At 45.6% G+C, this 25,539-nt stretch overlaps 1 protein-coding gene across 1 annotated transcript; it reads left to right on the forward strand.

Annotated features, from left to right (window-relative positions):
* The first annotated feature begins 3,110 nt into the window (after positions 1-3,110).
* Positions 3,111-24,913, forward strand: LOC144124242 (uncharacterized). Its single transcript, XM_077656885.1, has 6 exons — positions 3,111-3,157; positions 4,847-4,893; positions 11,188-11,466; positions 12,612-13,444; positions 23,244-23,518; positions 24,595-24,913. The coding sequence occupies exons 1-6, from the start codon at positions 3,111-3,113 to the stop codon at positions 24,911-24,913; spliced, it is 1,800 nt and encodes a 599-aa protein (XP_077513011.1).
* The last annotated feature ends 626 nt before the right edge of the window (positions 24,914-25,539 follow it).

The raw sequence follows: 25,539 nt of genomic DNA on the forward strand, positions 1-25,539 counted from the left end.
CCAGGTGCTAGATTGTTCTCAACAAAAACAGACGCGATGCTTTGATCTTAAGCAACTTGAAAACATTTAATGGTCCAAAGAAACTTGCTCGCGCAACCTGACTTTTCAAAGCAAATGATTCAGGTGAAGAAATTCACTTCAAGTCAGGTGAGGTAAAGTTCAGTTAATAGAAACCAGTCCAAAAAGGGCAAGCGTGGGCCGAATTTATTTGGTGCAGGAATGAACGCTCCGTGCAGGAGCAAGAACGGAGCATGTAACAACAATGAACGTGTCTGGAACATATACAACATTTGTCCTGGTGTCCGCAGCCCCCCTCCCCCCTTTTTTTCCCTGCTTATCCGCCGTTGACCCTTGCACTCATCTGCTGAACAGAACGTGTGATAATAAAATACCGCGTGGGTGCATTTCGATGGAGGCAGAGTTCAAAAAACCATGTTCTGTGCGGTGTGAGCGCGCGTTAAGAATGTCCTCGTGGTCGTAATTACCCTGGAGCCTTCCATTGCGGGGAGCCTCAAAACACTCATGCGACTTCATGATTTCATGGCTTCGAGCAACTCCACGCAACGCATGTGGAAAGTAAAAAATAGATTCTGTGGTTCTTTGCGGGTATGTTGCTACTACTTTGGCAATACAGGAAGCGCTTATTGCTCTTAAAAATGAATTTGATAGTGGGACCTTCCCCTGCCACACCATTCACACTCATGGCGTTAATAGGGAGAAGGACTCTATGATCCGTAGATCACAGTCAATGGCAATATGGCCATCCTACTAAAACGATCCATATGAGCCGGTCATATAGAATTATGGAAATATGGTTTCGTTATGGCATAGAAAACTATGCATAAATCTATATGCGTTTCATATGTTTTCTGTATAAACCGCGTATACTGTCTGGTGCCATATGATATCCATGTAGTGCGCACGACATCATATCAGGTCCATATGTTTCCATATGCGCTGAACATACATACTACCCCGAACAACTTCAACTGCACAAAAGGAAACCTGCCCCCAGTATATGCTCAGGAACTCCGCTTTGCAATTCAAAGTAAAAAACTCGCCATTGACCACTTCCCCAAAATGCGACAACGTGACTCAGTCTTAACCCCTCCCCCTGCTCCCCCTCCCCCCTGCCCGTCGCATCACAGCTTTCGTTCTTTTGACCCCCCCCCCCCCCCCCCCCCTCCATACTTAAAGACGCTACCTACTGCCCCCAGTGACCCCTGATGAAGGAGCCGAGCCGGCTTCGAAACGTTGGGTTTTGAAATTAAAATTTTTTGGTTGGAGATGTGCAGTTTATTACAAATCTTCAAACCCAAGCAGACAGGCAAATTTGTCAAAATGCTTAGTTTTCAACATGTACACTTGAAATCACCATTGTGTGTTCCGTATAGACTCCCATATCACCCATACGTGAAACATTTCGTGTTATGGGACCCGTCATATGGAACCTTTCAGTAGGGCAGCCTCAGAGATCTGTAAAAAAAAAAAAAAAACGTTCGTGGTCACCGCAGATAAGCTGGGAAGAGGCATGAGGTGGCGACACCTGTTTCATTTTTTCTGCGTTTTCTAGCTTATAAAACTTCAGTTTTCTGTAATGTAGTCAATTTTGTATTAAAGAAAGGTAGTCTTGCGATTGAGGCCAACTTCAATTGGCCCTCGGTGTCCCTCTAAACACCACAAGCTACGTACCATCACCGCTGCTTATTCTAGTTCGCATTTATAGACGTAGGCCCGCATTTATTAAATTGCATTTTCAGGAACCCCAAGTACAACAGCGTCTCTTCTTAAGACTGCGGCTCAAAAGACATCAAGCTGTGCAACTTTATTAACTAAGGGCGTTGTTGGGTTGCTCCGACTGTGAAAGTCACTGTGATAGCATTCAAGTTTTGAATATTCCAGCGATCTGTAAATACCACGCCTGGTAAACAGCGTGCGTCCGCCCAGAATTGGGGGCACGAATCCCAGAGGCTGTGCTACATCGCCATTTACCTCAGAATGGTGGGAACCAATGCCTCTCAATGTTGACGTCACGAGTTTGAATCATGTGGCGGGAAAATTTTTGAACTTAATTTCCTAAGTTTTAAATGGTTGTTTTCCTTTCGGGCAAATGATAACGGACCCGGAAAAGGAGAAGTAATCAATTTTAATTTAGAACAACAATAGGCTAGTGTTGCCTTTTCTTCAAATGCTTTTCGGCGGACAGGTCCAAGGTGTGCACATTCGAACACTGTTGATTAATGTACTTCAGCACCAGAATGTATTATGTGTGTGGGCCACCGTGAAGCAGTCAAGGGCACTTTGCATAATCTGAAGATATAACAGTGTTGCCATCACGCGGCCGCGACAAGTGGTGTGGAAGTATGAAAGGGAATTTTAGTGTTTTCGTTTGTAGTGTTATCGCTTGTGTGAATTCGCAAGCATCATAGTTGAATAATAAATTCGAATGATAATTATATGATGTTATATTAGGAATGGTACATCATTTCTCCTATTCGTTCCACTATTTTGTAATCATTTCTAGGATTTTTTCTGAAACAAAAAAACAGAAGAAAGTTTTCCGGGCAAATATGAAAACAAAGCTTGTGGCACTTAACGGACGACCTGAAATAGTCAACATCTTTGCGGAAGTGATGAATCGAATATGATGCGCGATTTCAAGCCACCAACGGCGCCCAACGAAAGGACATAAATCATTGCGTATAACAGAATCCACGATGAATTCGGGGCTACACTTGCACTGAATGAGTCGAAGTTATTCGGCAAATTCTTTTCTTTCACTTTCTGTGCTCATCGAAGTGTAGCTTGACGGGTGATGCCTGATTGGTGGTGCCCTCTCTTGTTCAGCGAAGACACTATTTTCTTCTCTTCGCAGTGCAAAGAAAATGCCGGTGGTCTACGACATTTGCCGCCTAGGAAGACCGGGGTACTACTACGACATTCAGCACGGGACTTGCCGCCACACCAGCCAAGATATCAGCTACATGTGCCACGGCACGAGTAACACTTTCGCTAGCATTGCTCAATGCAACGACTTGTGCCTGCGAAAGTACGTAACTCGAATTGGATGCCACAGGCCGCCGCAATTTGTGAAGTGCACTAAAGCAAACATGGTGCGATCAGCAGTGTGGTGGTTCTACAAGACCGACGTCCGCCAGTGAGTTCCAGCTGATCTGTACCATTCAATTTACTTAGTGCGGGACGTGATGGTTCACGTAGTCCTCGACCCGACAAGTGGTTCAGTGATTGGATTCCTTGTCGTGGCGCCGACTTCACTTGCAGTTTGTTAAAGGCAGAATACACTTGAGGGCTGTTTTCCGAGGTGACTTGTGCATACGTTTCGAAGCGAAAATGTTCTTCGGGTGTCCGCACTTGGAGTCCTTAAAAAGGGGGCAAGGAAAGCGCACAGGAAGGCATAATTGTTGCCTCCGTAAAGGCGAAGTCGTGAAGCTGTCTACTGAAGTAACGCGCTAATTGCAGTTTGGAGGGAGTAATTAGGACGAGATGGCAACCATTGGCAGCACTAGAATCTTCCTCTCGATTCGTAGTTGTATGGTGTTTTGAGGAAGCGACCACTTGAAAGTCCCGCGGTTCTGAGTCTGACCGCGCTTGCTGGCTCCTCCTTTGCGGTCCCCCTCTCTGCCCTCCTCAATAAGGTCGTTCCCGACACCTCTTTCCAAAAGGACACCCTAAAAAGGAGTACAACAAGCCTAGTATTAAGGACACAATAGTGTCCCAAGATTCTAAATCTCTCATTTGTATCGAAAACAAACATTCAATTCCCCCCCCCCCCCCCCCCCCCCGAAAAATTGCGCCATAGCGGTGAACTGCACCGACGTCCCGAGAGGAGTTTGATAACGGCGCCTGATAAGGTTGGTTCTTCGGCGGTCACGATTAGCTCCTTCCTTTGAAGTGCAAATGTATTTCATGGAGGACGAAAACCATGGTCGTTTTTAACTGACGAAAGCAGTACGACTCAGTAGTGAGATCGAAAGAGTAATGTCTTGCTCCTCAACGACATCGTAGGCAGGTAAACAACTTTATTAATGCAGAGAGATGTGAAGGGGAGGAGGAAAGAGTGAGCAGGACGACGATGGACCCGCTAGCCGCTCCAGTTGGCTGGTCACTTTTCTGCTTCGGCGGCCTCTCGGCACACACCACTGTACGAAACTGTAGTTCCGGCTGCGAGCTGCGCAGAGCAGCCTACATAACTGAGCTTTTTCTGCTGCGTAGAGAGACGCTGCCGTTTCATATTTTTATGAGTACAAGCTGTTCTTAACGTGTAATTGAAAAAAAAGCAACTATAAGTTTGTTCTGAATGCCTACGATCTGCTGAAAGGCGATTGAAACGGGGCACAAGAAGCTTGATGTTTATGTGAGAGGAGTGAGGAACCAGATGAGTGTCTTCTGCTGAGACGAGCTTTTCGGAAGAAGTACAGCTCATACACTTGTCTAACTCAGGGAGTTACGCTTCCGTCTCAACTAACCTCAATAGTATCTGTGTTCGGGGGAATAAATGGCTCAACTAAAATTAATCAGGATCATGTTTATAGCACTAGCAAATGTTAAATTTACTAGATAGGTACCAAAGTTGGACCGCTACTGAAGTGAGCAGTTAAAATACATGTTAAGTTCTGCGACTGTTATTAAAAAAAACTCGGATTACGGGCATGTTACCAGGTTTCAGCCTGCAGTAGAACAAAACCTCTTTTTTTTTTTTGCAATGTGGGAAATCATTTGCGAAGTGGTGCTGTTGATTCGTATGCATGTTTCTTTTTATTATGCTTCGTGCAGACGTAAATGACAGTTGTTAACGCGTTAATCCAATACTTTAATCTGCATGCAGGTGCGTCGAGTGGAACTTTCCTGACGGTTCTTGTCCCAAAGTGGAAGGTGAGGAGTATCAGTCGAAGCAAGCGTGCCAAGCAAACTGCAAGGACACTCCCGAGAAGTTATCCTGCCAGTGGCCAAAAGAAAAGGAGCCTTGCAGCCCGGAATTTTTCAAGCTCCCTGCTTTCTTCAGTAACTATACAGGCATCAGACGATGTTACTTATCAACGATCGGTAACTTGCGCGACCATCGTTGCCACGACAAGCTCAACTTTTACCCTACCGAGGCCGAATGCTACAAATACTGCAGAGGGGTGAAGAATTAAGCTCGTTTGTCAGCCCATGGCGGATCAGCTGCCCAGTGGCCTTTGTTCCGCCGGTATACGCTACGTTCGTTCGCGACTCACCGGAGTGTCAACCCAACTTTGAAACATTTACGGTAGCTTACGTCACACAACCGTGTGGCCTTCGTGTATCGCACTTTCAATGCGCGTCTAGAGTACACGCGCTCTTTTTAAAATTGGTTCTTGAGCTTGCTATTTTATGTGCGCCATTCCCTTTGAAGCAGTTTATATTCAATGAACGTACAAATGCAGACATTTTGGCGAATGTTTTACGTACAGCCTGATTGGGGACGGAAGGGGGCATGGCTTGTGTCGAAGAGGACTTTACTGCCTGCCAATTCTTCCGACATCGTTGAAGACGAAGTCCTGGTTTGGATGGTCTGTGACTGGAGGGCTGATAGGGCAGCGCGAGAACTTCTCTTTGTACTGTGTGTTTTAAGGTGAAAAGTGCGTTAAATATGGTGTGTGATCGTTGCAGGCATTAGTGAGTAGAAGCGTTCAGTTCGGTGCACTTCTTTGTTCGGCTTGTATAAGTTGATTTGCTCTTCGTGGTCAGATTATCTCGTGTGTGCTCCTATTGCTTTGCGTTGAGATGAAATTACACCACGTTATAATTGAGCGCCGGCAATGCTTCAGGACAAGCACGACGCGAGACTCTCCAAACTTGCTTGCGGCGAAAACAAGCTGGAGGAGAACTCTCTCTATATGTGGCACTAAGGTTGTATAATTCAGCGTTATTGGAGCTTTAATGGTACTCCGTTCTTGAGTCACCCACCTCCGCCCGAAGGAAAGCGCTTGGTGTACGAAAAATTGTGAGTTGATTTTTTTTCCTGAGCGCACAGATCTTGAGGGCGGAGTTGTGTTCTCCAAAAAGACAGCTCTAAGTGTTCTTTCTTTCGAGCTCATTTTTACTTCTGTTCACCGCTGCGAAGAGGTTACTTAGCGTGATGAGATGGAGCCCTTCGTTGAAAATACATTTCACGCGTGCATCTGTACAATCTACGTCACAATGCGCAGATGCAAAAAAAAAAAGCGGTATGGCCCCGCCCGTTTTACAAGGTATAAGGGACTCATTACATCAGTAAATCACGCAATAAAGTGGGGAGGAAAAAAAAAACTCCGCTATCTTTCCTCCTTTGTTCAAGACTCTGAGAGGGGGTTGCTGTGATTCGTCCGTCTTTTTGATGGCCGTCGTGACCGGGCCTTTTAAATCTGCCGACGCCTGAGGCGCCGTCGGGTGGTGCGTCATTGATGCGGCACGCGCCCCTGCTTTTCCCAAGCTCCCTCGGTCTGTCCCCACCGAACAATACTTTCTGCCCTTCTTAACCCTGCCACATATCGTCTGTACCCGCTCATCCGCACCGACATCCAACCCCTCGTCATCGCGGACAGCACTTTTTAGCCGGTGACATGGATTTATTTGATGCTCTCACCAGCGAAGACGGGATGAGATGTTTTTTTTTTTTTTGCAAAAGTGAATTTGGGGCCAGGTTGAAGCTGGGCACGCGACTCACTTGAGCAGATTTGACGGAGTACCAATATTTATGGCACCATATTTTCAGGTACGTTATTTGTTTGGCTTTCCTGCATTCAAACTTTTGTGATATTTTTCGTGGAATTCAAGAGAACAATTGAGAGGTTAAACAATTCCTTGCAGGCAGCAACTCTCAGTCAAAATCGGAAGCTCGCAGTCAGAAGACGCATCAAATAAGCTTGTCGTTTGTGTTGAGAAGCATTTCGCCCTATACTTCAATTGTTGCATTAGCTGCAGAAATAGCAAAAGCACCGATATATGCGTGGCGTTATTCACCAAATTGCATCAACGTAGATTATATTTTAGACATTATTCCCTCCTGGTGGTTCACGTTTTCAGGCCACGTAGCAAGGCACAAATAAGAATTCCAGATTAATGTCGATCCTGTTTGGATCTGCAGCAAACTTTAGAGAATCCTCCATCGTGGGTACGTGCAATTGCTTCAGAGGAAACAACCTTCTCTACCACGCCCGAAATTTAACTTAACAAACCGGCTTCGCCTCCCGGGTTCATGAACATACGTCAAAGTACGGCCGCTGCGGCGAAGAAGCCAAAGCTTTACCCAGTGCTCAGAACTACAGTGCCGTAACTAATTTGTTACTGCGACGAGAATTCTGCCACATTCCTTTTTCATATTCAAGGAGAAACATGTTCGGAGCTCATGGCGGTACTTAGGATATGACGAGCATCTGAATGTTGCGAGGGAATAACTGGCCGTTCCTTTCCGATGTCCGGAAGGCGTTCTAGATGCTAGGCATTTAAAATGCAGCTTCCGACATCTACACCTACCTACCAAATTTACACGAACAGCAATAAAAGAAAAGTCCTCGTATACAAGAAGATGTGAACGCTTCCGAGCTGGCTTCGGCAACGTCGCATATGTCGCCTCCTTCTCTTTTGTAAACTATTTTGAGCACTGCCTAATCGTCAAGGTTGATTATTTCGTTTTTATTCCTTCTGTACTTTTTTTCAAGCGATGTTTATTGCCTCAGGGCATAAAGGTCATGAAGTGAGAGATGAGTAAGGTGCTTAAATAAATGAAAAAAGTAGGCTGATCTGATGAAATCAAGAAGTGAACGATGATGCGGACCCTGTGTCCAGGCAATATAGGAATCCGGATTGCCCGGTGAGAGACCCACTGCCGCCAGGTGTCGAATTCTCGTCGGCTTCAGCGCCGTGCAGTCCCACAACAGCTGGTGGGTATCCGCCTCAGAGTCTTTGATCTTGCAGACTGGACACCCGAGGCGGGGATATAAATCTTTGAAATGCGGCCACTTGCGTGTCACAGCTGGAGTTAGGGCAGCCCCGACCCGTATCTTCCGAAGCGCAACCTCCTCTGTGCGGGTTGCGCGGAGGAGGGTTACCACACACGGAGGGATGAGAGCACGTGCGCGGCACCGGAGGGGTTCCTTTCTTGTTAAAAGGAGGGTGATGTCATCCAGAGTTAGGACTCGAGTACTTAAGTAGACATTACTGTACTGAATACAGTTTGCATTCTGACGATGATAATGGTGAATTTTTATGGCGCAAGGGCAGTTTTGGGCGAAGAGCGCCGTGGTACAAGGCATTTTGGTCAACTCAAGGTGGGGCCAAAGACCCATTTCCAAGCATTTCACGCTAGATGAGGTGAATATCAGATGACGAGAAAGCTTTTACGCATTGTCTCACCGGTGGGTTCCCGGCACAGATCTAACCCCTGCACTTCCTGCATGCGAGGTGGATGCTCCGACCACTAGGCCATCGCTTCAGTGGGGACGCAGGTTGCATTATAACGAGGCCACTCGTGACAATGATGTGCAATGGTGGCCCGTGTATATGCTGAGCGTTTAATACATATATAAAGACCAGGCATGCGCAAGTAAAATTATCGGCTCGTCATAGTGTATTATAGCCGGTGCTTCAGGGAAGGTAATTATTAATGTTTAAATATAGGCTTTTTGAGGTGAAAAGAAGCTTTTTGCGGGCACAGTAATACCAGTGTTGCGGACGTTAAAAAAAAAACACGCGAATAATGTTAACTAGCAAAGTGGTCAACTAAATTTTAATAGTTAACTTTTAACTACTACCTATAGGCACCTGATTGGAATTAGAGATTAGTGGCCTGTCGTAAGTAATAGCCATTTAATTTTTTGAACTTTAAAATGGCGATTTTCCTCTCCGCTGTGGCTCGACAAAATATGGCCACATCGCGCCAAAATACATGCGCTTTCGAAAAGCATGCAGAGAAAGCAGCCCCTCCAGTACACAGAACTAGTCGAAATAGCCAAATTCTGTCAAGCCACAGCGCCGAGGGTAAACCGGTTTTTGAAATTCTAGAAACTGATGTGGCTATTACTAACGGCTCACTACAAATCTCTAATTGCAATCAGGTGCCAAGAGGTAAAAGCAAAAAGTTAACTATTAGATTTTAGTTAATCACTTTACTAGTTAACATAATTCGCCTGCTTTTCGACGTCCGCAACGTTGGTATAAAAATGCCGGCGAAAAGCTTCTCTTTACCGAAAAAACCATATTTTTAAAAATTCGTTATCCTCTTACATGAAACCCCTGGTGTATTTGATTAAAACCAGCGACCACCGCAGTGCAGTTAATAGAGCACAGTGTGTGGTATGTGGCGGCCGTAAGTTCGGTTCCCACTGACGTCACGTGGTTGTCGTTTCTTTCACTTTCTATTACATAATTTTTAAACTCTGACTGCAATAATAGCTTTCCACATTCATAACCAAAACATTTTATTTAATTTCTCTGGGTTACTTTGATCCCAATTACTGTTGGCTACCTACATAGAGGATTTAAAATACTACCAAAGCTGTCGCTTCTTTTCCGCGGAAAGCGACAGCAATACGCGTGCTCCGTTCATTTTCGGAGCAAACTAGGAATTTGCGTGAGAGGAAAGTGAGGTGCGAAGCATATTGCGTTGAAATCATCTATTGGGAACAAGTAGGCAATACTCAACAAGTGGCCAGTGACAAGACTACTCTCCAAATAAGGTAGGCACAACCTCGATTCTCCCGAGGAACTTTCTTGATAACTGCGAGAACTTATAATAAGCGAAGAACTCGCCCTAGGCATGGTGATCCTTCGCAATGTATCTGTAATTTGATGAAAAAGTGTGGTGATTCAGCCCGCGTCGCCCGAAAAAAATCTTACTCTAACCAAATGTTTTAGAAATGTTTGGTTTACTAAATCTACCGCAGTTCCTGAGAGAATCTCCGTTTAGTGGACTCGCTCACGTGGAAGCTGTTGCTTGTGCCAGTTTCCATTTTGCGTTGTGAAGGGATGTGTGACTTAGTAGCGTGCCCGGTGGCAATTGCCGTGCTCATAACAGGAGAACGGTGCGCTAGGCACTCATAAATCGCATGCTGTTTTACCGCGCAAGCTTATGCTTTGTCGTCCTGTAGTTACGGCAAATTTCCCTGTAGCACTACGAACATTTGTGGCCAAGACATAATTCGCTCTGTGGTAACACAGCACTACAGAAAACCCTGTTATTACTACAAGATATCCAGTTGTCAGTTCCCATAGGCGTACAGGAAAATTTATAGTGACAACACAACATTTTCTGGTGTGTGTTCCAATAGTGTGTGAGAAAAAAACACCAAAAATTAAGCAAGTGAGCAATGCATTGGAGTCGTTTTTAAGTGAAGGCGCGGATACCGACCTCCACATACCGCGCTAGCACTTGATAAATGTCGAAATGGACAAAGGTGTTTTAAAATAGGGAGAGAAAATGGCCTCCAGTGACAGACTATGCTCTTACTGAGTTCTCGTTGAAGGAATCAAAGGAAATATTTTTCTGCCCTCTCCTTCTGTATCCTCTTGGCCCCACAAAAGTGGGTTCGCTTTATTTCACAACATTTGCTTCAACATTCTTTAAATATATTATTTTGTAGCCGTTACTCCGAACTGCCATACATAAACGGATAATGATGATGATGATGAAGTCCTCAGGCTTTATGGCACATACCCACGGCGGGGAACCAATTAAAGCCTTCATTGCCGCGTTCCTTTTCCGCGAAAGCAAGTCGGCAGACGTTGTTCGACAAATCCTGAGCATCGACTTCCCTGCATAAGGTTCAGTCTAGCGATTTTAATGCACCAGCATGTGCACCGACATTCTGTGCATCGATTTTTTACGTCCGCACTACAAGACAAGTATTTTTCACAAATTCTGGGCCAAGCGAACCTGGCTTTTTTCTTTGACATTCGTTGTAAAATGTCAATAGCCTACCATACAATTTTGCACCCCCCCCCCCCCCCCACACCCCGCCTCCAACACATATACAAAAATTGATAAGAATAACAATGAAAATTTTGCAGGCTGAGCGTTGCTCCTAGCAAAGAAAACGAAGCCCATTGCACGTGTCGCTCGCGCTTGCCTGCCACGCACAGCTCGTAAGCCTGCGCCTGCTTTCCGCCGAGCTCCCCCGGCCTTGATCTTACCGCCCCAAACCACAGGGCTTCGTCTGCATTTTTTAGTCTCCTTCTCTGGCGATCCCACTGCGGGATTTCCCTCAAACCCCGTGTTCAAGTCGGAGACTATGGCGACTAGACGCAAGCTGGTGGACGACACCGATTTCGGAACGAGCATGAGCATGGCTCGTCGTGCCTCGACCTCAAGAAGGCAGTCACTGAGGAGGCAGTCGCTGAGAAGGAGCTCCCTGAGGAGGCAGTCAATGACGGGGATGTCCTACACTACCGCATTAGACAGCTCGGAAGACGAAACAGAGGCCCCTACAACTTCTCGAGTCACCAGAGGTAAGTCCTCCCACACCTTTTTCTCGGTTAATGTGAGAGCCGACTGCTGAGCAGCGCGGAAATACTCGAAATCGCAGTTGGCGCAGTACTCTCAAGGCTAGTGTTGCAACCAGCAACAGAAGTAAATTGGTTGCACGGCGGTCATGAATGGGGATTGTGGTGCACGGTCTCTTGCGATATATACGTGTGAACAGTAGTCATCAAATTTCACGCCTCTGAAGGCGGAAATGTTTACTGATCTCATGCTTGCAGAAACTCTTTCGCAGACTCCCTCTAGCACCACTGAACATCCCCCGGCGTTTGGTTGCGGTGCGGTTTAACGGACTCTGTCACTAATTCCCCTAACATTAGGCTATAGCCTGAGTCGCTTTGCTGCGTTAAACCTCCACAAATCATAAATCAATCGTTAGGCTATTGCCGATCGTCTTCCTAAGCGTGCCCTTCGTGTCTTAATTAGCGTCACTTCAACGAAGCAGACATACACCGTTTATTCCTTTATAAATGCAAAACACGTAAAAGAGCTCTTGAAACAGTACCTCACTTTTGCATACTAGACCAGTGAAAATCGACCACTCATAATTAACTGGTAATATTGAGCGTTTCTTTTTTCATCCTGGACAAATTTATCTGAGCGATAACAGCAACGCTCTTCAGTACGTGATGCGCGCTTTCTGTCCTACTTACCTAACTACAATCGCGCTTGCGTTATTTCCTTCTTTATCGCTACCTGAGCCTGGATCGGGAAAACTCCGTAAATAACGCACCTTTCTGGTTCGGGTTATTAGCTTTTCCACTTCTCTGCCCCGGTATTGTAGTAAGCATCTGTAACCGCCCCCTTGTTTTCGCCATATTCGGTATGGTTTCGTTTGCGAATGCGCTGAAAGTCTTTTAAATTGGTCGACTAATTTAACTGCCTTAATGGCACACTAGTGCACTACTGCAATTCAAGTGCCTGACTACAGCCAGATTAAATGGAGCTTATAAAAGCATTTATGCTTACACAAGCAAGGCAAAGTAATGGCGCAGTGTCACAGTCTTAGTGGCTCATTGACGACAGTGCACCATTGGAATGTAGACACTTAGCTATGTACGGAACTGTCATATCTGTGTGTCACTCTTAGCGCGCTTCCTTTTTCCACATGCAGTTCACGTCCGCCGTCCCTTATATGTGGATGATGATGATGCCCGCGCCGTCGCGCCGGCGAATACGCTCATGTGGCGCATCCTCTTGACGATTGCGCTGTTGCTGCTCCTGATATTCCTCATCGTGGCGGGTGCGATGTGGGCAGCGAAGCAAATGGGCGACCAGCAGAAGAGGAGGACGGATGTCAGCCGCGCCACCAGGACCTCCATCGCCTCCCCTGAAGAGGATCCTACTACTACCACTACCACTACCACGACGACAACAACCACTACCACCACGACGACAACCACAACAACCACTACCACCACGACAACAACCACTACTACCACTACCACGACGACTACAACTACTACTTCCACTACCACGACGACGACAACAACCACTACTACCACTACCACCACAACAACTACAACTACCACTACCACCACCACAACTACAACCACTACAACGACCACGACAACTACCACTACCACGACAACCACGACTACAAGCACGACCACAACTACTACCACAACAACCACCACCACTACTACCACTACCACTACAACTACAACCACGACTACCACTACCACTACAACCACAACCACGACTACTACTACAACTACTACAACAACCACCACTACCACTACAACCACCACTACTACCACAACTACTACTACCACTACCACCACCACTACTACTACTACGACGACGACCACGACAACTACTACCACAACAACCACTACGACAACCACAACTACTACGACAACTACCACTACGACAACAACCACAACTACTACGACGACCAAAAAACCTAAACCTACGACCACCACGCTAAACCCACGAGATTATAACGTAAGTGCTGACAGAATTTCGCTCTTTAATGGTGCAGTTACGACTGCATGCAGTTAGACGTTTCTCGACCAGCCACATTGGCTTAGTAGTCACGGCGTACCGCTTCTGGGTACGAGGTAAGGGGAACGAATCTCTGCCTCCGGGGAAAGGAAAATCAATGGAGACGCGCCCCTGTGCTGCACTATGCCTTTGAATCTTCAAGAAGTGCAGGTCGGCGGAGGTCTTTACAACAGCGGCCCTTTTTACCTGCCTGTTTTCATTCCCCATTCTAGGCTTCTTTCACGTCGCTGCTGAAATTGTTATCGAAATGCAATTACTGCGCCTTTCTATTCCTCATAAAACAGTATCGCTTCTTTCAATGGCGTTATGTCTATCCGTTTCTCCTGTTTACATAGTTCTTGAGAAACAGAGCCAGAGAACGGGAAAGCGATCACGGTTACAATGCAACAGGTTAACGAAGTCCCCCTGAAGAGGAAGCCAATGTGTTCTTCCTTTCCTAGATACGTCAGAAATTCAATTATTTAAAAATGGAAACTACAGCTCATAATCCTGTTATTGTTAATTTTTTTTAACTTACAAGCTATTCATATTCTCCGAACACGAGGAATTCAGACTTATATATTCAAGTTCAATATTAAAACAAATCATCAATCTAGTCTTAACATGCCTCACAAAGTTGTTTTGTGAATATATATCTACTGAAAGAGTTGTGTAATGCAAAAACTTAAGCAGGTTTCGTCATAGAGATATCATACACTTTGTTAGATGTTGTACGACATTCGTATGACAAATGTATAATTCTGTAAAAATGAATGACATTTCTATAAATTAGTAACATAACTGTGCGATATTTCCCTGATAAACTGTATGAGGTTATTGCGTCATACAGCTTTTTCACTAAGGGTGCATCAGGTGGATGCTGTTAACTAGCCCAGATGTACCGTCGTTTCCTATAAAGTAACCAGAGAGCGACATGGTTTGGTTTTGCTTCGCAGCCATACACTGGAGTATTTACGGCACCCCGAAAGACCAAAAGGTTCCGAAATGCGAGGGCAAGGGCTCTTCTTACCTTACTCGTAGTTGGAGCTTAAAGGGTGCCTTAAGTACTACTCTACGAGGTTAACAAACAAACCGCGTTGCTTGGTCACTTTGGGCAAACACGGCATCAGTGAAAGACTGCAACACTTCTTAACCACTGCCTGTTATCTACAGTGTAGCACGTTGCGGAAAATATGAAGAAGTTTTGAACCAGTACGACCAACTTCATTTCTGTTCTACATGAAAGCCCGGTGTATTTATAACATTCACGCTGCTTTACGACAATCATTTATACCAGCTAGCTCGCACACGCATGCAGCCGTAGGTATTCACAAAAGGTATCATGTTGATCGTTGCCACTGCAAGCCAGCTAAATTATTTGGTAGCCCTCAAGGACACATGCGAAACCATAACAAGCAGATCTGGTGAGCGTCCAGTTTAATTAATCCGCAGAGTGAAGTGACAATGTGTTAGTTTCCGTGTGTCGTGTACAGCACTGCTGATCTGAAACGAAATAGAAGTAAAAGGAGTGAAATTTCCTTCAATACAAGACACTGCACAAGTGACGTATTGGTTGAGCACCCGTCTCACGTGCCGAAAGTGTGGGGTTGAATCTCTGGTGCCGCAAGGCACCCACCTGTGGTACAGTAGGTACAAGCTTTCCCTGGCATGATTCTCGGATTATAAGGGGTGAAATGCTAAGGAAACGGATCATAGACCCCACTTTGTGTAGACGAAAACTCATTTTGTTAGTCGCTTTTTTAGACAAAGGTGCCCATGCATCATGAAAAATCATCACCATTCTTCAGTACATCAAAATTTTCGCCCACTGAGGAACTTACAGCCCATGAGAACTTGCCGAAGTATGAATGACATGAATATTTTGCGAACGCTTGTACTTCTTCGAGCCGGCTGCAAACTCTCCCCGTCACACTAATGTCATGCACAATTCCCTTGCCGCTTACGTAACAGCTGCGGTTTGATGTTACCTGAGGAGGCAGCGGCACTGTGTTGAAAAACAATTTTTCGCGTGATGCGAAGTGCCATATTTCTGTTCCTTCCCCTAAAAAAAAGTTCGGTCGCTGAAGTCTTGTCCAAGCAGAGACTTAATCGAGACTTAAAATCAAACTTGAGACCGAAATTCAAGTTGCGAGCGTTATCAAAAGCAGTTTTTGTTAATATTTCCTCCTGGACATTTCTTTGACACATGCTCAGGAACTCTCTCTTCACCTGGTCCACATTCGGTGAGATCAGAGGCTTCAGCGGTGTTAATTAACCTGTTCTTTTCGGCATTCCGGTTACTGTCTGTAGAGGCTCTGCGATTGCAACTTAAAACGCGGCCAACTCTACTGCTATAATTACAATACGGGCGCTGTTGATATCGCAGCCACTGACATGCCCGTTAACAGCTCGAAAGGTGGCATTCGCGTCTTTCGTCGTTTTAGCAGGTTTTTTTGCGATATACACAGGTGACCTTTTTTCGCGCTCATCTCGCTCTACCTGACCGCCTATCGTCTTTCATCAGTGGACTAGTACAGGAAACGCGCAGTTTAACATTGCTCATTAAGGTTTTCTTTGGATAGAGAATTGGAAGTAGTGTTCTTTTGAGTTCATTTGTTACCTAAATATTTCCGTGCAAGGAGGAACTGCATGAGGGGTGGGTTTTTGTACAAAGTCTAGTACATCTCATGATGAGTAACAAATGTCAAAGTTGTCAGTTAAGAGCTGTAAAAACGAAGATTGGCACGCGGAAGCAGTGATGTCATGGGGAAGGCCGTTTCGATCTGTGGCATTCAGGGAGGAAAAGAAAGCAGTGAATGTTGTGTGTCGAAATCGCGAGCGCGCAGTTTGAAACGGATGGCTGGTGCACTGAGAGCGATCCGGATGAGGGTTTAGTACCTGCCAAATCTGTCTTGGTTTAGTGGATCGCAAACTGAGGAGTTAGGCTCATACAAAGAACGCTTTGTGCTGTGGATCGCAGTGAGGTCTGCTTTAAGCTTTATCATACGTTTCCCAACGCCATGAGACCCCTTTAATTTTGGCGCTCGATATATACGCTTTTACATATTTTGTAGTCATTTTAAGCTGTTGGTAACCTAAAGCTTTTGGTCACAAGCGCGAAGATTGGCTGTTCGAGTAAATTTATTAGTTAACTTAGAAAGCCTTTTTGGAAACTCGACCAATTATCGTGAATTGAATGACACAGATATGCAGCTTGGTATGCGAGAAAAAAGGTGTTGCGTTCTTAGCTGATCTCGTTAAATAGTTGCCTTCACAGTTTTCGTGTGCGCCTTGTTTGGTGTCAGAGCAAAAGAGAAGATGGGCGTGAATGACATGGTCATTAATTCGTCGAAGTCATCTCAGTGACGACAAAGTATCGGTATGATTTTGAGACTAACTTGGTGAAATTAAAGGTCAAGCTGACAACAACAAAATTCCTCGTCTCTGCTGTACCTCTCTTTGAGCCAGGCGATTGCTTACACCGGCCTATGTTAGCAAAGTCAAAATCTCTGTAAAGGAGGATAGCAGCATTTGGGCGAACCGCTGGGAGCTCTATTATGATCTAACACGAATAAGTCTATATGGTAGTAAAAAAGGGGAGGGCAGGCCACCACTATATGTAGCCTTCATAGATTACGAGAAAGTATTTGACTCACTGGAAAGCTCAGCAGTCAGGCAGGCATTAAGGATATCTATAACGATTGCGAAGCCACCATAATCCTCCATAAAGTCAGCAATAAAATTCCAGCAATGAAGGGTGTCAGGCCTGCACTGGGAACAGTTGGGGTAAGAGCTAATAGAGTACCTTAGTAATCTATGATTAACTGTTGAGATTGCCTTGGTAATTCACTGAAGGAATGAATTGCAAAATATTATGGATGACTTTGGCAGGCAGAGCAGAACTTTGGATTTAAAAATGAATATGCAGAAAACCAATGTAATGTTCAACAGCCCCGAAAGGGAACAGCAGTCTACGACTGGAAGTGCGACGCTAGAAGTGGTAAGAGAATACATCTACTTAGAGCGGGTGTAACCCCACATCCGAATTATGAGAGTAAAGTAACTCAAAGACTAAGCATGGGTGGAGCGCATTTGGCAGGTTCTCTCACGTTAGGGGTGAACACTTCACAAATATCCCTCAAGAGAAAAGTGCACAAACGCTCTATCTTACCGGAAATTACCTATAAGTCAGAAATTCGGAGGCTGACGAAAAGGGTTCAAATTAAATTGAAAACAACGCAGCGAGCTATGGAAAGAAAAATGATAGGTGTAACGTTAAGAGACAGAGTTATACTTCTCCATGCGTTCTTTCTAACTGTCGGCACTTTGAAGAAGCTCCCCAGACAAGCATGCTTGCCGAGCTTCTCTTGTGTGAGGAAGACGCTCATTTCCGGTCCTCAGGCAACCTTGCAGCAGGCGTCCAGCTTAACAGACAGAAAGAACGCAGAGTGGATCAAACGCGGGTTAATGGCACCCGAGTCGAAATCAAGAGGAAAAAATGGCTTGGGGAGGGCCTGCAATGTGAAGGCAAGAAAAGCGATTGTCTTTAAGGGTAACGGACTGGATTCTAAGAGAAGGCAAGCGTAGCATGGGGCACACGAGAGTTAGGTGGGCATATCAGATTACGCGGAGAAAGGGGCAAGGGACAGGGTTAATTGGAGAGATTTCGGAGAGGCCTTTGTCTTGCAGTGGGCATAGTCAGGCTGACGATGCTGAAGCTGTCCTCCAGCGCACTGCTTTTTAGGGCCCGGACACACCGCTAAACTCCTAGTGCAGGTAGAGGTTACTAAATATACGAAATGCTTACTCTTGGCCACGAAGGTACATTCCCACCGCAAAGGGCAGTAACTTGATACAGTTAGCAATAGATGGAGGCTTTTAAACGCGGCACCGAAGGTCTTAAGCCTAAAAAATAGCGGAGATTGAAACCTCGGTAAAATCTTTGGAACTCCTTGAACTTCGCATCTTTTGAAGGCAGAATTTGTTTCCGTTGCGAACTGGAAGGATACCGTACTTCTTTGTGAATGAAATCTACCCAAGGCTTGGGCAACATACCCTTCCCTTAAAAAGGGAGTGCGGCATAAGAGAGATTGTTCGTAAATTTTACTCCCACATGGGCCTATGCTTCCAGTGTAGGCTTCTATTCTGCTCGTCATATAATTCTAGAGTGGCAATAGGTTTTCCGCGTCATTCATACGTGTTTCTAAGAGAGACGAGGAGAGTTGTTTCAGTTTATGGTTTTCGTATTGTGCATTTCTTCTGGAGCAGAGGTATAAGGGCTTGAGAGTGAATGCGTTCATTTAGATTATTTAGTGCTTTGTCTGTTGTTATGAGTTGAGTCTTGAGGTCCTGTGTGTCATCAAAAGTTTTCGTTTGCCCTGAAGTAAGTTTCTGTAAATAGGCTAGTACACAATCCAGATTGACAGGAGCTAGGTTAGAACAACTACGCCAGATAGGATGGTAGCAAGTGGATGACATGAATACATTCAGTGGCAACTGCCGTGGGCTCGCAAGCTGTACCAGAGGGTAATATGATGTTTTTAGCAAAAAGAGTTAGCTTGACTGACCTGAAAGCTAGAGCAAACTGATCAATGAACTGCACCGTGGCAGAGTCACCGGACAACGGACGACTTTGTCCGGGGTTGGTACCCATCAGATTAGTGCTTGCGCGTTGATACAGTTGGGACTGATGTTCTTGCAAATCTGAGAGCAAGCATGCATTCTGTAATAAACACATTCTTGGCTCCTGAGACAAATGCACTCGATCAAAATGCTTCAGCACTTGCACAAGATAAACCACTGGTTACATCCAAAGAAGAGGAAATTGTATTCACAGTTATATGCATCCAACAACGCTTGTTATCACTGACTGGAAATTGCGGAATAATGTTCTGATTATTCCTACCTTCTTTTGCATTTACCTTCAGCTGATCATGGTAAGGCATTCGTGTTCCGTCCACCAGTATTCCTTACCGTCCCTCTAATAGTGCGCCCAATTTTAGCACAGATGCACTGATTACGGACGACACAGGCCTTTAGCTGCTAAATGTTTAGGAATATTTTTCAAGCAACCTCTCATATGTGAGTGCACGACACCGTCGTGTTCGCTGATAAACAGCAGAAAAAAAACTGCAATCTGACATTCACATTTCGTTGTGATGTGAATTTCACTGGCCGGATAACATTTGCCTCCCAAGATTAGCAGCCTTCTAACGGAATTTTACCGCAGCAGTTGTGCGAGGGGCAAAGGCGGCATTTAGCATGCACCGCCGCTCCACGCGCCTTTCGTGCTAAGTACTGCTTAGTTTTCACTATGAAGGAGCGCCACGGGTAAAAGCGACGATGAAATGCCTTGATATGAACACAGAAAGCATTTCGCCTGTCGCCACAGCAGCTCCTGCCTGTGGCGGGCAATGGAGCCTAAATGAAGCTCGCGAACTTTTAGCGTTCCTCGTAGCTTGCTGCCCGTAAGCCATAACATCGTGGGCCCCGACACTGAAGACGAATAATATATTTTCCTCATTTTTCGAGGAAGCCAGTACCTTCGCAGCATATGTTTGAAAGTGTAAACAGCCTCATTGGTTGTCGCTGTGACGCTGGGTGTGGTAAACACGTGTATAAATGAGGTGGACATGCCTGTGCTCACCGTAGGTCATGCGCGGTCTTTATTTGTCTCCTAATGATTATGATGGGTCTTATCTTGATTTCACAATAGCAGGCTGGCCAAAAATCGTCATGGCTATCTTGCTTGGTCTGCGCGACGCCAGGTGAAAGACCGGTTCTCATAAGCATTTCATCCTGGAGAATCAGAGCATAAGGCCAGCGGAAATACCTGACCAAAATAGCGGTGTACTTTCCTTACTTACGCCTATCGAGCTAGTGCCCCTTCCATGAGGTCGTGCTGGACGTGCACACACTGAGCGAGACCATCACCGCGCCTTTGATTTTTTGAGAAACCTTTCCTCATCCACCTCAAGCCAAGCACGCAGACCGCTTTAGCACGTCGGCTTACTGCCGTCATGAAGGGCCTCCGAGCTTGAATTGAAAGGAGAAATGTTCGCACCGTGTGAGCAGTGTCGCTTAGCACTATTTACGGCCTTGTTTGCGCATTATTTTTCAAGGGCGTGGACGCTGTGTCACGCCCTGTAAACAACACAACATAGCAAACTGCTCGAAGTTTCCTTTCCATAGTGCTACCTGTCAGAAACTGCTGCAGTACAAAAGTTAGGAAAATCCTCCAAGGTTAAGTAAGTTTGAAATAGGAGCTAGGGTAATGGCTCCCTGGCATCCAACCCCGTGCAGCACTACGGCTAGAAAGGAAAACTATACAGCTTCCTTAGCTGTATGCCCTTTCCCTTATATTATTCCTCTATTCGACTGCTTAACATAGACACCCACGTGCAGCTCCACAGTATTTCGTCCTGTGGGAGTTTACTCGGGCTCATACATTAGAAGGAGCGAACCTTCTCACCGGAGTAGCCAATGGTGAGGGAGACTGACTGCCTAGGCCCGGAAAAGCCATTCTAACGTTCGGGCACGGCAGAGCCCGGCAGTCATCGATAGCACTTTCATGCACTTTTGATGCGCGTAAATGTGTCTACTGGTGTTGGTGCCATCTCTGTTAGTCACGAGCCGTTTGGGTAGGTTATACTACTTCCTTGAACATAATACGCGTTTGTAAGACCGATCTTCCTTGCTATGTGTGCTGGCTAATGTTAGCCCAAAGAGTGATGTTTCATTGGCAAATTCTGGCCTCGCGTTTGATAGTCACTCTATATGGTCTCTTCTTTTCATTGGCAAGTTAAATGCTGCAGTGAAGAGGTGCTTAATCTGTAAAGAAATATTTCAGTTCAAGGTGACACGCTGCGGTCGGAATTCGCGACGTGGTTACATAAGAGGAGCACTGTTCCGTATACACTACGGCTGGAAAAATGTATGCGAGCCAAAACATTTAAATCAAACCCCGAGGCAAACTATGGTGTCCTTATACAAGACTGGTCAGAAAAGAAAAAGAGGTTACCATTAATTCCTTTGAACCTCGTCAGCACGTGACCGAGAATTGACCTGTTCTTTACTATTCGCTCAGACATCAGCGATTACCATGCGGCCTAATGGTGCTTTCGTGTCGTCGTAATGTGTGCCTGAATATCAATTTCAAAAAAGCACCAAGTGCATGCGCGTTCCCCTTGTCGAGTACTTCAGCCTGTCATCATCAGTTTGACTACGCCCACTGCAGGGCAAACGCCTCTCCCATATATCTTCAATTAACCTTGTCCTCTGCCAGCTGCGGCCCTCCCATTTCCGCAAACTTCTTAACACACGTCGTTGGGCTAGTTGTTGCATTGTATTCAGAAAATAAACCGGCCAAAAAGACGCACAGAGGAAAATGGAGAAGATAGTTTTCCTGAGTTTTCCTGTTTGCGTCTTTTTGGCTGGTTTATTTTCTGAATGCAAACTTCTTAATCTGATCCCATCACCTTCCTTGTGGCTGCCCCCTGCTGCGCTTGCCTTTTCTTGTCATCCAGCATGTTACCCTTAACGATCATCAATCTGTCATATACTTTATATCAAACATTAGCAAAGCTTCCCCCACTTGCCTTGTCTAGATAGAAATACACACCTGCAATGAACCTCAGGATGGAGCCCGGGAACAATGTCAGGTATAAAACACATTGACTCGAGACCAGCAGAGCACAGAATGAATGTGAACATGCGTATGTCGAAGTACGGTGCTACCAAAATAGTGACCGCCTGAACGAACACGCTACCTATTTCGAAGCCAGCCAAACGCTGAAGAGTGCCTTCTTCCTGGAAATTACCATTACTAGAGCAGCGTATGTTGCCTTTGCTGCAAAAATCTGGATCTGATTGTTTCTTACGTAAAAGTGCCCTTAGTGGGACAATAACGCTTGGCACAGAGCTGTTCCGATTCTGCGTGTACATCGTCGTAACCTCCTGTATATTGTAAACAGTAAATTAGGAATAAACCATGCAGCCGTGGCGATGATTTTTAAAAAGCCATTTTTATAACAGTCTTGAAACCAGGAAAGTTGTGCACATCCGAGAAGCTTTGAATGCTTGTGAAAATTCGGAAAAAAAAGAAACGCTAGCTTTAGCGCATATTCTTACGGGTTCGTTGCTAGCTCAATGTTGGCGCGGCGCTTCAGGTGAGCGCAGTTTTAAATATTTATATAATTACACAAGATAAGGTATCACTTTTATAAGAGCTCACACATCAACACATTTAGTTTTGAACACTATGCACCTCAGCGACAGATGTCGGTTCGTGTTGTTGCTGACGTTCTTGCGGAGGAATAAAGTTCAGAAGAAGAGAAAGCCTCGTATGTCTGCATGTTACCTATGCTCGGCGTAACCAGCTCCTATCTCCCCCCACCCCCACCCTCTTTTTTCATTTCTTTTGCTTAATTTTGATAATACCAGTACGAAAATTTTTCTTCAATCTTGGATTTGTCACTTAGGTTTCGACGGATAAAAGCTGGCGTTATTAAACGACTATGACAACGGCGCACCTGTGTCAAACAGTAACGGCCCTAACTCAGCGAAGCGGAGAAAATACGTGGCAGTATTGTATTCGCAAAACTATTCATGCGTGCTCAGTGTTGATTGCATTCGGCTGCATCAAGCAGTTTCTTTTTTCCTTATCAGTTTCCCAGTGTTCATTGCAGTAAATATTTATTAGTGGTGCCTGATTCGTCACGTTAGGCTGTCTCTCTAACCACCCTTCTCTTCCTCCTCGCAGTGTCGGCAAGAATATGGTGTCTACGACTTATGCCGCTCACCGAGAGCAGGATACTACTACGACCTTGATAACGAGATATGTCGCAGCACAGCTAGAGACGTAAACTACGTGTGCAATGACTCAAGAAATCGATTCAGGAGCGAGTTTATGTGCCAGTATACGTGTATCGAAAATGTGGCCGAGCAATGTATAACCCCTGCTCGTTTCTTTTCGTGCTCTTCCAAAGACATGAAGGATGAAAACGTCTGGTGGTTCGTCAAGCCCGACACCGGCAGGTGAGTTCACGCTTGCGTTTTTACCAGACACGTTGCGGGACGTGACGTTTCACGTTGTTCTTTCCACGAAAAACTGTAATAACAGCATCTCGTTTCGTAGTGCAGAGCTCTTGCCTCTTCCTGACTACAGATAGCTCACTCTCATCAAAAATAGGCCGCGTTGTCAGTCTTAAAGTGGCAGAAGTGGAAAACAGGTGTCGGCAGCACCGTCCGTCGCTACATGGGCACTATGATGACGTGAGGGGCAATTTTTTCCTGAATAGAATAGAAAACTATCAATTGTGCGCCAGAATATAGTAGTTTTTGCATGCATAGTGATAGTGCAAGTTTACCGCAGTATAAATATGAAAAAAAAATTTTAAGAGGGGAAACTTGATTCTAGCAAATCATGACACTTGGCATCATGATCCACATCTTCAGTTTCTCTCCGTGTGGTGCAAATATTTCAATTCCAACTTAAAATTTCTCAGAAATCAATCTTTTTCTGCCATACAAACGTCGCCACAGTAACGAAAGCCCAACTAACGGATTTGACTAACAGCAAAAGCATGATGAATTTGTCATCATTGTCCCTTAGAGGACATTATGCAGCCTTCTGACGACGGTGGTGACAGCAGAAAAAAAAAATGGCGGTTGAACTGCGCACTGAGGCCAAATGCGAATTAGCTCTACCACTCCGGCTCTAGCGTTCGAATTCATTGTTCACGGATGCAGGTTGTTCGTATCGCGATCATGAGTTAATTCACATATATGCGGAACTGGTTATTTTATACTTCTTATTTATAGATCCCTGAGAGTCCTCATACCAGTCCGGGCGCAGTGGTGCAGCTGTTAAGCGATGCGCCACTGCCCGGTGATGGCAGGTGCTCTGCCTTTGGTAGGGTTTGTGAGAGCCAGATTTCTCTTTTCGAGCAACCTCTCGCGCCCAGTCACAAATTTAACTGCCCCCTGACATGATACGATGGTGGCAGGGGTGGTAGTGCCACGATAGGGGTGGTAGTCTCGCTCAGTTGCGATGGCGATTCTCTGCGCGATGCGCATCGTTAAATTGACAACTGTGAAATGTTTGTGTGCAGGTGCACGGAGTGGGACTTTGAAGACGGCTCCTGTCCCAAAATTAACGGCGAAGAGTACTTTTCGGAGAGAGACTGCCAGAGGAAGTGCGGAGGTTCTTCAAAGCCAGACTCGTGCCTGTGGCCAGAAAAAGTCGCCTGTGGCCCCGACGTTATGACCTACCCTTACTTCTTCGTGAACGAACGAGGAAAGAAGAAATGCCTGCAATCAAATCTCGCCATTCTACGCAACCAGCGCTGCCACGACCGAATTAATTTTTATAAAAGTGAAGAAGAGTGCTACTCCTACTGCAGAGGCGTCAAGAAACACGCCGGCAGATGAACTGCTGCATGGTCTGCGTTCTTCCGGTTGTGCGACGGATTTTCGCATGGTGCGCTATTCATGGGCGCAACAAAGCCTGTACATTAGTGCGCGGTGGCTTAGCGGACTAATCATTTGGAGCCTCCATGGGATACTTACCGTCCTTCGGACGTGCGTAGAAATAATAAATACACTATTCTGATGACGACCCCTTGTCCTTGATATCTGAATTGCACCGAACATTGATTCTGTTCAATGCATGCGCATTAATGGATGCTCATGCTTTGGCAGTTATTTCACTAGCACTTTGGAGCGAGGACGCCATGGCTTTGCCAGAGATGGTGTGCAAGTTAAGCACCCCGTCCTACACTACGCAAGACGATGCCCTGCTTTGGGTTTTCTCTACCCGATGCAGTGAAAGCTAGAGTACAAAAGATTCGTGATTTTTGCCGCTCTCAGTGGACTGTTTAGGCCAGCATGAGCGCAACTTTGTTAAAATACGGCCCGAAGTTAGGACTTCGTAATCGCCGAATTTGTTTTCTTTTGTTTTGTATCGTTTTGTATTTACCTTCCGGGTGGTACCTAATGATTTCGCGGGACCAGGGGCCCGAGCACCTTGTGGTTTCGTACCGTTCATTGCACGGTGT

Source organism: Amblyomma americanum, chromosome 3, assembly GCF_052857255.1.
Source record: "Amblyomma americanum isolate KBUSLIRL-KWMA chromosome 3, ASM5285725v1, whole genome shotgun sequence".
Classification (NCBI taxonomy): domain Eukaryota; kingdom Metazoa; phylum Arthropoda; class Arachnida; order Ixodida; family Ixodidae; genus Amblyomma; species Amblyomma americanum.